The 18,415-nt window shown below is 52.4% G+C and overlaps 1 protein-coding gene across 1 annotated transcript in view; it reads left to right on the top strand.

Annotated features, from left to right (window-relative positions):
• The window catches only part of LOC116937455 (LIM homeobox transcription factor 1-beta-like), a 201,700-nt gene extending 183,592 nt beyond the window's left edge, over positions 1 to 18,108 (top strand). Inside the window, exons 5-7 of the mRNA XM_076056177.1 lie at positions 7,978 to 8,055; positions 17,514 to 17,661; positions 18,044 to 18,108. Coding sequence (XP_075912292.1) covers positions 7,978 to 8,055; positions 17,514 to 17,661; positions 18,044 to 18,108 — 291 coding nt within the window. The remainder of the gene's footprint in view (positions 1 to 7,977; positions 8,056 to 17,513; positions 17,662 to 18,043) is intronic.
• The last annotated feature ends 307 nt before the right edge of the window (positions 18,109 to 18,415 follow it).

Here is an 18,415-nt window from a genome sequence, read left to right on the forward strand (position 1 = left end):
ACACTCACTCATAAACTCATACACTCACTCACTCATACACTCACTCACGCATACACTCACTCACCAACTCACTCATACACTCACCCATACACTCACTCACTCACCCACTCACTCATACACTCACCCATACACTCACTCACTCATACACTCACATACTCATACACTCACCCACTTACTCATACACTCACTCATACACTCATACACTCACCCACTCACTCACTCATACACTCACTCATACACTCAAACACTCACTCACCCACTCACTCACCCACTCACGCATACACTCATACACTCACCCACTCACTCATACACTCACTGACTCATACACTCACTCACTCATACTCACTCACTCACCCACTCACTCATACACTCACTCACTCACTCATACACTCACCCATACACTCATACACTCACTCACTCATACACTCATACACTCACTCACTCGCCCACTCACTCACTCATACACTAACTAACCAACTCATACACTCAATCACTCACCTACTCACTCACCCACTCACTCATACACTCACTCACAAACTCATACACTCACTCACTCATACACTCACTCACCCATACACTCACTCACCAACTCACTCATACACTCACCCATACACTCACTCACCCACTCACTCATACACTCACCCATACACTCACTCACTCATACACTCACCCATACACTCACTCACTCATACACTCACTCATACACTCACACACTCACTCACTCATACACTCAAACACTCACTCACCCACTCACTCATACACTCATACACTCACCCACTCACTCATACCCTCACTGACCCATACACTCACTCACTCATACACTCACCCACTCATACTCACTCACTCACCCACTCACTCATACACTCACTCACTCACTCATACACTCACTCACCCACTCACTCACTCATACACTCACTCACCCACTCATGCACTCACTCATACAATCACTCACTCACCCACTCACTTAAACACTCACTCATACACTCACTCATACACTCACTCATACACTCACTCATACACTCACTCACTCATACACTCATACACTCACTCACCCATACACTCACTAACTCACTCACCAACTCACTCATACACTCACCCATACACTCACTCACTCACCCACGCACTCATACACTCACTCACTCACTCATACACTCACTCACCCACTCACTCACTCATACACTCACTCACCCACTCATGCACTCACTCATACAATCACTCACTCACCCACTCACTTAAACACTCACTCATACACTCACTCATACACTCACTCATACACTCACTCACTCATACACTCATACACTCACTCACCCATACACTCACTAACTCACTCACCAACTCACTCATACACTCACCCATACACTCACTCACTCATACACTCATACACTCACCCACTCACTCATACCCTCACTGACCCATACACTCACTCACTCATACACTCACCCACTCATACTCACTCACTCACCCACTCACTCATACACTCACTCACTCACTCATACACTCACTCACCCACTCACTCACTCATACACTCACTCACCCACTCATGCACTCACTCATACAATCACTCACTCACCCACTCACTTAAACACTCACTCATACACTCACTCATACACTCACTCATACACTCACTCATACACTCACTCACTCATACACTCATACACTCACTCACCCATACACTCACTAACTCACTCACCAACTCACTCATACACTCACCCATACACTCACTCACTCACCCACGCACTCATACACTCACCCGTACACTCACTCACTCACTCACCCATACACTCACTCACTCATACACTCAAAAACTCACTCATACACTCACTCATACCCTCACTCACCCACTCACTCATACACTCACCCATACACTCACTCACTCACCCACTCACTCACTCACTCACCCAGCCACCCACTCACTCATACACTCACTCACTCACTCACCCACTCACTCACTGACCCACTCACTCATACACTCACCCATACACTCACTCACTCACCCACTCACTCATACACTCACTCACTCATACACTCACTTACCCACTCACTCACTCATACACTCACTCACCCACTCATACACTTACTCATACACTCACTCACGCACTCACCCACTCACTCATACACTCACCCATACACTCACTCACCCACTCACGCATACACTCCCTCACTCATACACTCACTCACTCATACACTCACTCACTCATACACTCATACACTCACTCATACACTCACTCACCCATACACTCACTCACTCATACAACAACAACAACCGCCATTCGCCACTAAGTGGCGGTGACGTCACCACGACGCTTGTGCCAGGCTATGTGCACCCTGAGGCCACGTGAAGTGTCGAACGCCCGCTGGCAGGAGGTCACGGGGCAGACCCAGGTGCCACGGGTCGACTGACTGAGATGACTGGCTGATGCACCACCTGTGCCCCCTACTGTGCCAACCTGCTGTGCTTTAGCCACCCGGCGCTCCGCTCGCTGTTGTGAGCGTCGCTCCTCCGCCCTCCGTTGTTGTTGGAGGGCGACTGCCTCCAACTGCCCAGTAGCATCCTTCACGAGCCTCCTCCACAGAGGCCGATCTTGACACCGCTGGTACCAGTCATCGGCAAGTCCACTCTGCTCCACGTCCTCCTGTACCACATCACTCCATCTCTTCTCTAGCCCGTGCCGCGCCCGCTTAGCCCCCTCAATCCGGCCAAACAAAAGCTGTTTCGGCATGCGGTGGCTGGGCATGCGAGCTACATGACCCAGCCATCGCAGCCTTGCCTGCCGGAGGAGCTCACCGATGGGACCCTGCCCAGATCTTTCAAGGATTTGTGAGCTCCTCACACAATCCAGTCTGGTTAAACCCAGGATGGATCGTAGGCAGGTCAGCCTAAATGTTTCTAACCGGCGAAGATGTTCCATTAGGGGGGTCCACGTTTCGCAAGCGTAGAGAAGGGAGGGAATGACCGTGGCCGAGAAGACCTGAAGCTTAGTGCGGAGCGACAGACCAGGTAGCTTCCACACAGCGTTACGCAACCGATGAAAAGATATTGCCGCTCGACTGATTCGGAGTGAGACCTCTGCTGTTAAACTGGAGCCAGTCATAAGCACACTGCCCAGGTATGGGAAACTCTCCACTCTCTCCACAACTGCCCCATCACCGATTGGGAGTTGTGGGGGTGGAGTGTCCGATGGTACAAAATACCCAGGCAGGTGCTTAGTTTTGGTGGGGCTGATGGTAAGGCCCCACCTCTTAGTGGCACGCTCCAGTCTTAGCAGCAGCGTCTCCAACTCCTCCTCTGACTGAGCAGCTATTACCAAGTCATCAGCATACATAACGTGGTTGAGCAATAGGGAGCCATCCCTTGACCGCACCCGGGCATCGATTAGCCTCCCATTATATCTGTACCATATGGAGATTCCCCCGGTACAGCTATTGAAGGCTTCACGAACTACGTGGTCAAAATAGATGTTAAATAATGTGGGAGCCAGAGGACATCCCTGTCGCACCCCAAGGTGTACAGGGAATGGCTCTGACTCCCGGCCACGTAGTTTTACCCGGGCCCGCTCACCATCATGAAGGTCCTTAATGATCGTGAGCAGAGGGTCAGGTACTCCAAAAGCACGAAGAACGACCCAGAGCCCAGGCCTACTGATGGTATCATAGGCCTTGACCAGGTCAATAAAGCAGAGATGTAGGTCTTGTTGGAATTCCCTACACCTCTGCTGTAGCAGACGGACAGAAAATATGGCATCTGTGCAGGACCGCCCTTTCCTGAAACCGCATTGGGGCTCCGCAAGCCTCTCCTCAGCGTGCCTGGCAAGGCGGTGCTGAATAATCCTTGCCAGGACCTTTCCCGGCACACTGAGGAGTGAGATGCCCCTGTAGTTGTTACAGTCTGTGCGGTCCCCCTTCTTAAAAAGGGGGACCACCAGGGCATCCTTCCAATCCTGCGGAACCCGTCCAGTGGTCCAGCCTGTTGTTATGATGTCATATAGGGCAGTCTGTGCACAAACGCCACCCTCCCTCAGCATTTCGCTTGGGAGATCATCTCTGCCCGCTGCCTTTCCTGGTCTCAGACTCCGGATCGCCTGCAGTACTTCCTCAACAGATGGCACCTCAGCCAGCCACTCATAGGGGGTGACTTATTTCAATATTTGAGGCACCGCAGCCTCAGCAGGGTCATCCTCACTTTGTGCCACGATGTTTTCCTGGCTGAGGGATTTTCCCTCCCCCAGGACCTCACAGAAATGCTCAGCAAATCTGCGAACCTGTTCCTGGGGGTCGGAAATTGGATCACCGTTTTTTCCCCTAATGATGGTAATAGGTGTGGCGCTGCAGGTTACTTTTTTGATGGAGTTAAATAGAGATTTGTGATCACGGGCCACTGAGGCAGACTCCATCTCCTCAGCAACCCGCGACCACCACCCATCCTTGCAGCGCCTCACGGCTCTCCGAACCTCCGAGCGAAGGCTGCGGTAAGCCTCCTCATTCTCTGACGTGGGATTCTGTAGCCGATGACAGTGGGCCTGTCGCTTTTTCTCAACCATCGTGAACAACTCCTCTGTCATCCAGGGTGTCTGGGGAGGTCTGTACCGCGTACCCAAAGCAGCCATTGCAGCTGCATGAGTCACAGTCCTAAACCTCGCCCATTTACCCTCGACATCAGGAGGAGTCGGGGACGATGCCAATCCCAGCCGCAAGCGATGATGAAATTCTCGCTTGCAACTTTCATCAGTTAACTGAGACCAGTCCACTTTAGGTTGGAATGGGGTCCTGGGTGTACACCCACCACCGGAGTGGAAGAATGGCAGGCGCATCTTACAGATGACTAGTCGATGGTCAGAGGGCAGATCAGCTCCACAGTAGGTCCTGGTGTCAAGGACATGGGCTTGCATTCGCTGGTCCGTCACTATGTAGTCCAGCAGATGTTCTTGCTTGGACCCGGCATGCATCCATGATGTTGTGTGGATGCGCCGATGCCGGAACAGCGTGTTGGTAATTACAAGCCCATGGGCTGCACAAAAATCTAGCAGCCTCCTACCGTTGTTATTGAGCTGATCTGGCCCATGCCCTCCAATCACTCCAGACCAGGTGCCAGTATCATGACCAACTCGGGCATTGAAGTCACCCAACATGATGACTCTATCCCGAGGGGCCACTTTAGCCAGCACCTGTGACAGGAGGTCATAGAAGGCATCTGACTCATCGGCTTTGCCTGCATCCCTCCACGGATGTTCATCTTCGGTGGGGGCATAAGTAACCACGACCACCATTCCTCGCCTCCGGTTGATGGGAAGGCGAGCCCAAAGTAGCCTGGGGCTTACAGCTTCCCACACCTCACCGCCACGCTCCCACGCCCCCTTCATTCTTTTGTTCAAAAGAAGACCCACACCCTGTTGTTTGGCAGTCTGCTGCCCCGAGTAGAGGACTGTCCACCCCTCATGGTGGCAGGAGCCAGAGCCGGTCCACCGGACCTCCTGAATGCCGCATAGATCCAGGCGGTACCGGTCCAGCTCCCGACAGAGGAGTGGCAGCCTCTCCTCTGCAGTGAGCGTTCGAACATTCCACGTGGCCAACCGTAGTGGCTTTTCGTTGTTTCTGGAGTAGCCCCGAGGGTAGGTATTCAATCTCCTGGCTCCGCCAATTGGGGTTTGGCCAGGAGACGTCATAGATGCCTGGCCCCCCGGGGCCTCCGGCACAAGCTTAGTTGTTACATATTTCAGTTTAATTCGTAGTTTCGTGGTAATTAATTGAAGGTGGAGGGGTTACCAGCCCCTCGCACCCGTCCAGAGCCCCCGTTTAGCCCCTGTGGTGGACACATATGCTATGAGGGGAGGAGCCAATCAAAATTGGATCTCCCCCCACAGCGCTGTCCACGACAGAGTTGCCCGTCCGGCACCGCGAGGAGGTAGGGGGTTGTTTTGCCGGTCACTCATACACTCACTCATTCACCCACTCATACTCTCACTCATACTCACTCACTCACCCACTCACTCATACACTCACTCACTCACTCATACACTCACTCACCCACTCACTCACTCATACACTCACTCACCCACTCATACACTCACTCATACAATCACTCACTCACCCACTCACTCATACACTCATACACTCACTCATACACTCATCATACACTCACTCACTCATACACTCACTCACTCATACACTCATACACTCACTCACCCATACACTCACTAAATCACTCACCAACTCACTCATACACTCACTCACTCACTCATACACTGACTCACCCACTCACTCACTCATACACTCACTCACCCACTCATACACTCACTCATACAATCACTCACTCACCCACTCACTCATACACTCATACACTCACTCATACACTCATCATACACTCACTCACTCATACACTCACTCACTCATACACTCATACACTCACTCACTCATACACTCACTCACTCATACACTCACCCACTCACTCATACACTCACTCATACACTCACTCACCCACTCACTCATACACTCACCCATACACTCACTCACTCACTTACCCACTCACTTACTCACTCACCCATCCACCCACTCACTCATACACTCACTCACTCACCCACTCACTCACTCACCCACTCACTCATACACTCACCCATACACTCACTCACTCACCCACTCACTCATACACTCACTCACTCACTCATACACTCACTCACCCACTCACTCACTCATACACTCACTCACCCACTCATACACTTACTCATACACTCACTCACTCACCCACTCACTCATACACTCACCCATACACTCACTCATTCACCCACTCACTCATACACTCACTCACTCATACACTCACTCACTCACTCATACACTCACTCACTCAAACACTCACTCATACACTCACTCATACACTCACTCACCCATACACTCACTCACCCATACACTCACTCACTCATACACTCACTCACTCATACACTCACCCACTCACTCATACACTCACTCATACACTCATACACTCACTCACCCACTCACTCATACACTCACCCATACACTCACTCACCCACTCACCCACTCACTCACTCACCCAGCCACCCACTCACTCATACAATCACTCACTCACCCACTCACTCATACACTCACTCACCCAGCCACTCACTCATACACTCACTCACCCAGCCACCTACTCACTCATACACTCACTCACCCAGCCACTCACTCATACACTCACCCAGCCACTCACTCATACACTCACCCACCCACCCACTCATACACTCACTCACCCACTCACTCACTCATACACTCACTCATACACTCACCCAGCCACCCACTCATACACTCACTCACCCACCCACCCACTCATACACTCACTCACCCACTCACTCACTCATACACTCACTCATACACTCACCCACCCACTCACTCATACACTCACCCACCCACCCACTCATACACTCACTCACCCACTCACTCACTCATACACTCACTCATACACTCACCCAGCCACCCACTCATACACTCACTCACCCACCCACCCACTCATACACTCACTCACCCACTCACTCACTGATACACTCACTCATACACTCACCCACCCACTCACTCATACACTCACTTACTATCCCACTCATTGACCCTGCCCCCTGACCCTGCCCTCTGACCCCGCCCCCTGACCCCGCCCTCTGACCCTGCCCCCTGACCCTGCTCCCTGACCCTGCCCTCTGACCCCGCCCCCTGACCCCGCCATCTGACCCTGCCCCCTGACCCTGCTCCCTGACCCTGCCATTTGACCCCACCCCTGACCCTGCCCTCTGACCCTGCCCCCTGTCCCTGCCCTCTGATCCTGCACCCTGTCCCTGCCCTCTGACCCTGCCCCCTGACCCTGACCCCGCCCCCTGACCTTTGACCCTGCCCGTGACCCCGCCCCCCGACCACGCCCCCTGACCCTGCCCTATGACCCCGCCCCCTGACCACGCCCCTGACCCTGACCTCTGACACCTGACCCCGCCCCCTGACCCCGCCCAGGTGAGGGAGATGCTCGCTGCTGAGACCGGCTTGAACGTGCGGGTGGTGCAAGTCTGGTTCCAGAACCAGCGCGCCAAGGTGACACACTGACACAGTGACACAGTGACACACTGACACAGTGACACAGTGACACACTGACACAGTGACACAGTGACACACTGACACAGTGACACAGTGACACACTGACACACTGACACACTGACACACTGAGACAGTGACACACTGTCACACTGACACACAGCTACACCGACACACAGCTACACTGACACACTGACACACCGCTACACCGACACACAGCTACACTGACACACTGACACACTGACACACCGCTACACCGACACACAGCTACACTGACACACTGACACACCGCTACACCGACACACAGCTACACTGACACACTGACACACTAACACAGTGACACACTGACACAGTGACACAGTGACACAGTGACACAGTGACACACTGACACAGTGACACAGTGACACACTGACACAGTGACACACTGACACACTGACACACTGACACACTGAGACAGTGACACACTGTCACACTGACACACAGCTACACCGACACACAGCTACACTGACACACTGACACACTGACACACCGCTACACCGACACACAGCTACACTGACACACTGACACACTGACACACCGCTACACCGACACACAGCTACACTGACACACTGACACACCGCTACACCGACACACAGCTACACTGACACACTGACACACTAACACAGTGACATACTGACACAGTGACACACTGACACAGTGACACACTGACACACTGACACAGTGACACAGTGACACACTGACACAGTGACACACTGACACAGTGACACAGTGACACACTGACACAGTGACACACTGACACAGTGACACAGTGACACACTGACACACTGTCACAGTGACACACTAACACAGTGACACACTGACACACTGACACAGTGACACAGTGACACACTGACACACTGACACACTGACACAGTGTCACACTGACACACTGACACAGTGACACACTGACGCAATGACAAACTGACACACTGACACAGTGTCACACTGACACACTGACACACTGACACACTGACACAGTGACACAGTGACACACTGACACACTGTCACAGTGACACACTGTCACAATGTCACAGTGACACAGTGACACACTGTCACACTGACACAGTGACACACTGACACAGTGACACACTGACACAGTGATACAGTGACACAGTGACACAGTGACACACTGACACACTGACACACTGACACAGTGACACACTGACACACTGACACACTGTCACAGTGACACACTGACACACTGACACACTGACACAGTGACACACTGACACACTGACACACTGACACACTGACACAGTGACACACTGACACAGTGACACACTGTCACAGTGACACAGTGACACACTGACACAGTGACACACTGACACACTGACACAGTGACACACTGACACACTGACACACTGACACAGTGATACACTGACACAGTGACACACTGACACAGTGACACACTGACACAGTGACACAGTGACACACTGACACAGTGACACACTGACACACTGACACAGTGACACACTGACACAGTGACACAGTGACACACTGACACACTGACACACCGCTACACCGACACAGTGACACACTGTCACACTGACACACTGACACAGTGACACAGTGACACAGTGACACACTGACACACTGACACACTGACACAGTGACACACTGACACACTGTCACACTGACACAGTGACACACTGACACACTGACACAGTGACACACTGACACACTGACACAGTGACACACTGACACAGTGACACACTGACACACTGACACACTGACACAGTGACACAGTGACACACTGACACACTGACAAACCGCTACACCGACACACTGACACAGTGACACACTGACACAGTGACACACTGACACAGTGACACACTGACACACTGACACACTGTCACAGTGACACACTGTCACACTGTCACACTGACACAGTGACACAGTGACACAGTGACACACTGTCACACTGTCACACTGACACACTGACACACTGACACACTGACACAGTGACACAGTGACACACTGACACACTGTCACACTGACACACTGACACACTGACACACTGAGACAGTGACACACTGTCACACTGACACACTGACACACTGACACACTGTCACACTGACACAGTGACACACTGACACAGTAACACACTGAGACACTGACACACTGACACACTGACACAGTGACACACTGACACACTGACACAGTGACACACTGACACACTGACACAGTGACACACTGACACACTGACACACTGACACAGTAACACAGTGTCACACTGACACACTGTCACATTGACACACTGACACAGTGACACACTGACACACTGACACACTGACACAGTGACACACTGACACACTGACACAGTGACACAGTGACACAGTGACACACTGACACAGTGAAACACTGACACAGTGACACAGGGACACTGACACACTGACACAGTGACACACTGACACACTGTCACACTGACACACTGACACACTGACACACTGTCACACTGACACACTGACACAGTGACACACTGACACAGTGACACAGTGACACACTGTCACACTGTCACACTGACACACTGACACAGTGACACACTGACACAGTGACACAGTGACACACTGACACACTGACACACTGTCACACTGACACAGTGACACACTGACACAGTGACACACTGACACAGTGACACTGACACACTGACACAGTGACACACTGACACACTGACACACTGACACAGTGACACCGTGACACACTGACACACTGTCACAGTGACACACTGACACAGTGACACAGTGACACACTGACACAGTGACACACTGACACACTGTCACACTGACACAGTGACACACTGACACACTGACACAGTGACACACTGACACAGTGACACAGTGACACACTAACACACTGACACACTGACACCGTGACACACTGACACACTGTCACACTGACACACTGACACAGTGACACACTGACACACTGTCACAGTGACACAGTGACACACTGACACACTGACACATTGACACAGTGAAACACTGACACAGTGAAACACTGACACACTGACACAGTGACACAGTGACACACTGACACAGGACACACTGACACAGTGACACAGTGACACACTGATACACTGACACACTGACACAGTGACACAGTGACACACTGACACCCTGACACACTGTCACACTGACACAGTGACACACTGTCACACTGACACACTGACACACTGACAAAGTGACATAGTGACACACTGACACAGTGACACAGTGACACACTGACACACTGTCACAGTGACAGTGACACAGTGACACACTGACACAGTGACACACTGACACAGTGACACACTGACACACTGTCACACTGACACAGTGACACACTGTCACACTGACACACTGACACAGTGACACACTGACACACTGACACACTGACACAGTGACACACTGACACACTGTCACACTGACACACTGACACACTGACACAGTGACACACTGTCACACTGACACAGTGACACACTGTCACACTGACACACTGACACAGTGACACACTGACACAGTGACACACTGACACACTGTCACACTGACTCACTGACACACCACTACACTGACACACCGCTACACTGACACACTGACACACTGACTCACTGACACACCGCTACACTGACACACTGACACACTGACACACCGCTACACTGACACACTGACACACTGACACACTGACACAGTGACACACTGTCACACTGCCACAGTGACACACTGACACAGTGACACAGTGACACAGTGACACACTGACACACTGACACAGTGACACAGTGACACACTGACACACTGACACACTGTCACAATGACACACTGACACAGTGACACACTGACACAGTGACACACTGACACAGTGACACAGTGACACACTGACACAGTGACACACTGACACACTGACACACTGTCACATTGACACAGTGACACATTGACACACTGACACACTGTCACACTGACACACTGACACACTGTCACAGTGACACAGTGACACACTGACACACTGTCATACTGACACACTGACACACTGACACACTGTCACACTGTCACACTGACACAGTGACACACTGTCACACTAACACACTGACACAGTGACACACTGACACACTAACACAGTGACACACTGTCACACTGACACACTGACACAGTGACACAGTGACACACTGACACAGTGACACACTGACACACTGTCACACTGTCACGCTGTCACAGTGACACACTGACACACTGTCACACTGACACAGTGACACACTGACACACTGACACAGTGACACAGTGACACACTGACACGGTAACACACTGACACACTGACACACTGTCACGCTGTCACAGTGACACACTGACACACTGTCACACTGACACGCTGACACACTGTCACAGTGTCACACTGACACACTGTCACACTGACACAGTGACGCAGTGACACAGTGACACACTGTCACACTGTCACACTGACACACTGTCACACTGACACACTGTCACACTGACACAGTGACACAGTGACACACTGACACACTGACACACCGCTACACTGACACACTGTCACACTGTCACACTGACACACTGACACACTTTCACACTGACACACTGACACACTGACACACCGCTACACTGACACACTGCTACACTGACACACCGCTACACTAACACACTGACACACAGCTACACTGACACACTGACACACTGACACACCGCTACACTGACACACTGACACACTGACACACTGACACACTGACACAGTGACACACTGACACACTGACACACTGACAGAGTGACACAGTGACACACTGACACATTGACACAGTGACACACTGTCACACTGACACACTGACAGAGTGACACAGTGACACACTGACACACTGACACACTGACACAGTGACACACTGACACACTGACACACTGACACACTGTCACACTGACACACTGACACACCGCTACACTGACACACCGCTACACTGACACACTGCCACACTGACACACTGACACACCGCTACACTGACACACTGACACACTGACACACTGTCACACTGACACAAAGCTACACTGACACACCGCTACACTGACACACTGACACACTGTCACACTGACACACTGACACACCGCTACACTGACACACCTCTACACTGACACACCGCTACACTGACACACTGACACACCGCTACACTGACACACCGCTACACTGACACACTTACACACTGTCACACTGACACACTGTCACACTGACACACTGACACACCGCTACACTGACACACCGCTACACTGACACACTGACACACTGTCACACTGACACACTGTCACACTGACACACTGACACACCGCTACACTGACACACTGACACACTGTCACACTGACACACTGACACACTGTCACACTGACACACTGACACACCGCTACACTGACACACTGACACACTGACACACCGCTACACTGACACACCGCTACACTGACACACTGACACACCGCTACACTGACACACTGACACACTGACACACCGCTACACTGACACACCGCTACACTGACACACTGACACACTGACACACTCACACACCGCTACACTGACACAGTGACACACTGACACACTGTCACACTGACACACTGACACACCGCTACACTGACACACCGCTACACTGACACACCGCTACACTGACACACTGACACACCGCTACACTGACACACCGCTAAACTGACACACCGCTACACTGACACACCGCTACACTGACACACTGACACACTGTCACACTGACACACTGTCACACTGACACACTGACACACCGCTACACTGACACACCGCTACACTGACACACTGACACACTGTCACACTGACACACTGTCACACTGACACACTGACACACCGCTACACTGACACACTGACACACTGTCACACTGACACACTGACACAGTGACACACTGACACACTGACACAGTGACACACTGACACAGTGACCCACTGTCACACTGACACACTGACACAGTGACACACTGTCACACTGACACAGTGACACACTGACTCACTGACACACTGACACACTGTCACACTGACACACTGACACACCACTACACTGACACACCGCTACACTGACACACTGACACACCGCTACACTGACACACTGACACACTGACACACCGCTACACTGACACACTGACACACCGCTACACTGACACACCGCTACGCTGACACACTGACACACTGACACGCTGACACACTGTCACAGTGACACACTGACACACTGTCACACTGACACGCTGACACACTGTCACAGTGTCACACTGACACACTGTCACACTGACACAGTGACGCAGTGACACAGTGACACACTGTCACACTGTCACACTGACACACTGTCACACTGACACACTGTCACACTGACACAGTGACACACTGACACAGTGACACACTGACACACTGTCACACTGTCACACTGACACACTGACACACCGCTACACTGACACACTTTCACACTGACACACTGACACACTGACACACCGCTACACTGACACACTGCTACACTGACACACCGCTACACTGACACACTGACACACAGCTACACTGACACACTGACACACCGCTACACTGCTACACTGACACACTGACACACTGACACACTGACACAGTGACACACTGACACACTGACACACTGACAGAGTGACACAGTGACACACTGACACACTGACACACTGACACAGTGACACACTGTCACACTGACACACTGACAGAGTGACACAGTGACACACTGACACACTGACACACTGACACACCGCTACACTGACACACCGCTACACTGACACACTGCCACACTGACACACTGACACACCGCTACACTGACACACTGACACACTGCCACACTGACACACTGACACACCGCTACACTGACACACTGACACACTGACACACTGTCACACTGACACAAAGCTACACTGACACACCGCTACACTGACACACTGACACAGTGACACACTGACACACTGACACACCGCTACACTGACACACCTCTACACTGACACACCGCTACACTGACACACTGACACACCGCTACACTGACACACCGCTACACTGACACACTGACACACTGTCACACTGAAACACTGTCACACTGACACACTGACACACCGCTACACTGACACACCGCTACACTGACACACTGACACACTGTCACACTGACACACTGTCACACTGACACACTGACACACCGCTACACTGACACACTGACACACTGTCACACTGACACACTGACACACTGTCACACTGACACACTGACACACCGCTTCACTGACACACTGACACACTGACACACCGCTACACTGACACACCGCTACACTGACACACTGACACACTGACACACCGCTACACTGACACACTGACACACTGACACAGTGACACACTGACACACTGACACACTGCCACACTGACACACTGACACACCGCTACACTGACACACCGCTACACTGACACACTGACACACTCACACACCGCTACACTGACACAGTGACACACTGACACACTGACACACTGTCACACTGACACACTGACACACCGCTACACTGACACACCGCTACACTGACACACCGCTACACTGACACACTGACACACCGCTACACTGACACACCGCTAAACTGACACACCGCTACACTGACACACCGCTACACTGACACACTGACACACTGTCACACTGACACACTGTCACACTGACACACTGACATACCGCTACACTGACACACCGCTACACTGACACACTGACACACTGTCACACTGACACACTGTCACACTGACACACTGACACACCGCTACACTGACACACTGACACACTGTCACACTGACACACTGACACACTGACACAGTGACACACTGACACACTGACACAGTGACACACTGACACAGTGACCCACTGTCACACTGACACACTGACACAGTGACACACTGTCACACTGACACAGTGACACACTGACTCACTGACACACTGACACACTGTCACACTGACACACTGACACACCACTACACTGACACATCGCTACACTGACACACTGACACACCGCTACACTGACACACTGACACACTGACACACTGACACACTGTCACACTGACACACTGACACACCGCTACACTGACACACTGACACACTGTCACACTGACACACTGACACACTGACACAGTGACACACTGACACACTGACACAGTGACACACTGACACAGTGACCCACTGTCACACTGACACACTGACACACTGACACAGTGACACACTGTCACACTGACACAGTGACACACTGACTCACTGACACACTGACACACTGTCACACTGACACACTGACACACCACTACACTGACACACCGCTACACTGACACACTGACACACCGCTACACTGACACACTGACACACCGCTACACTGACACACCGCTACGCTGACACACTGACACACCGCTACACTGACACACTGACACACCGCTACACTGACACACTGCTCCGCTACCCTAATGTGCTGCTACTGTGTGCCACAGTGTCTACAGTACCGTCATAGGTGTTGCTGATACTCACAGCACTTGCCCCTGCAGCCTGCCAGAGGCTACACGGGGGACCTTTGTCTGTGTCTGTGTGTGAGATGCTCGCTACTCACAGCACTTGCCCCTGCAGCCTGCCAGAGGCTACACGGGGGACCTTTGTCTGTGTGTATGGGCAAGTGCTGCTACTCACAGCACTTGCCGCTGCAGCCTGCCAGAGGCTACACGGGGGAGCTTTGTCTGTGTCTGTGTTTGAGGTGCTCGCTAACAGCACTTGCCCCTGCAGCCTGTTAGAGACTACACGGGGGAACTTTGTCTGTGTGTAGGTGCTGCTGCTACTCACAGCACTTGCCCCTGCAGCCTGCCAGAGGCTACACTGGGGACCTTTGTCTGTGTGTAGGGGCAAGTGCTGCTACTCACAGCACTTGCCCCTACAGCCTGCCCGAGGCTACACGGGGGACCTTTGTCTGTGTGTAGGGGCAAGTGCTGCTACTCACAGCACTTGCCCCTGCAGCCTGCCAGAGGCTACACGGGGGACCTTTGTCTGTGTGTAGGGGCAAGTGCTGCTACTCACAGCACTTGCCCCTGCAGCCTGCCAGAGGCTACACGGGGGACCTTTGTCTGTGTGTAGGTGTTGCTGCTACTCACAGCACTTGCCCCTGCAGCCTGCCCGAGGCTACACGGGAGACCTTTGTCTGTGTGTAGGTGTTGCTGCTACTCACAGCACTTGCCCCTGCAGCCTGACCGAGGCTACACGGGGGAGCTTTGTCTGTGTGTAGGGGCAAGTGCTGCTACTCACAGCACTTGCCCCTGCAGCCTGCCCGAGGCTACACAGGTGACCTTTGTCTGTGTGTAGGTGTTGCTGCTTTCTCACAGCACTTGCCCCTGCAGCCTGCCAGAGGCTACCTGGGGGACCTTTGTCCGGACCCGTTTTCCTTTTCCCCGCTGCTCAGATGAAGAAGCTCGCACGAAGGCAGCAGCAGAATCAGCACCAGCAGCTGAGCACAGCGCCGAGTGGCACGGGCGGTGGTGGCGGTGGTGGCGGTGGTGGTGGTGGTGGTGGAGGCGGTGGAGGCGGTGGAGGCGGTGGAGGCGGTGGCGGTGGCGGCGGTGGCGGCGGAGGCGGTGGCGGTGGCGGCGGTGGCGGCGGAGGCGGTGGAGGCGGTGGAGGCGGTAGAGGCGGCGGCGGCGGTGGCGGCGGTGGATGCCCGGCTGGAGGCGGCCCCGGGGCCGCCAATGGGTGCCGACTCATCAAGGTGGAGGGGCATGGTACGGCTGTGACGTCACAAAGAGTGGAGGGGGCGGGGTCAACAGACACACCTACGGACACGTGGTGTCGACGGCTGATGAAACTTCCCGACGAAAATAAAACGAACCGCCGTCCCTGGGTTCGTTTCATTTTCCAACCGCTTGTGGTGCACACGGTGGCCGTAATTCACCGCAAACTTCTGCCGTTGGCACCGTGAGAGTGACGCTTTCGAAGTTGGCCAGTTTTCCAAGAACGTTCCAGACAGGTTCCGTAAACTTGGGAGTAGCTCTTTGATTTGAAGCTTTCGTGACTGCAGTGATTCATATTCTTAGCTCTTTCGGTAAAGTCACCACGTTGAAGGGAAACAATAAAGTAATAAAATATATATAAAACAATAACAAAAAATTCTCACGACGTTTCGACCGTAACACAAACGGTCGTCATCAGGTGTGTCGGTTTGCATACATTTATTTATTTTTAAACGGTGTATTTCTTTATTTATAACAAAACGTTAGCGCCACGCGCAGAGATTTGGCAGTTTATTTCGAAGGACGAGTCCATCTATGTTCTGAAAAGAGGAGGGGGGAGACGGAAAATTAATGTATG

The sequence above is a fragment of the Petromyzon marinus genome, chromosome 74 (genome assembly GCF_048934315.1).
Source record: "Petromyzon marinus isolate PM22_M1 ecotype Great Lakes invasive population chromosome 74, UKy_Petmar_22M1.pri1.0, whole genome shotgun sequence".
In the NCBI taxonomy this organism is placed as follows: domain Eukaryota; kingdom Metazoa; phylum Chordata; class Hyperoartia; order Petromyzontiformes; family Petromyzontidae; genus Petromyzon; species Petromyzon marinus.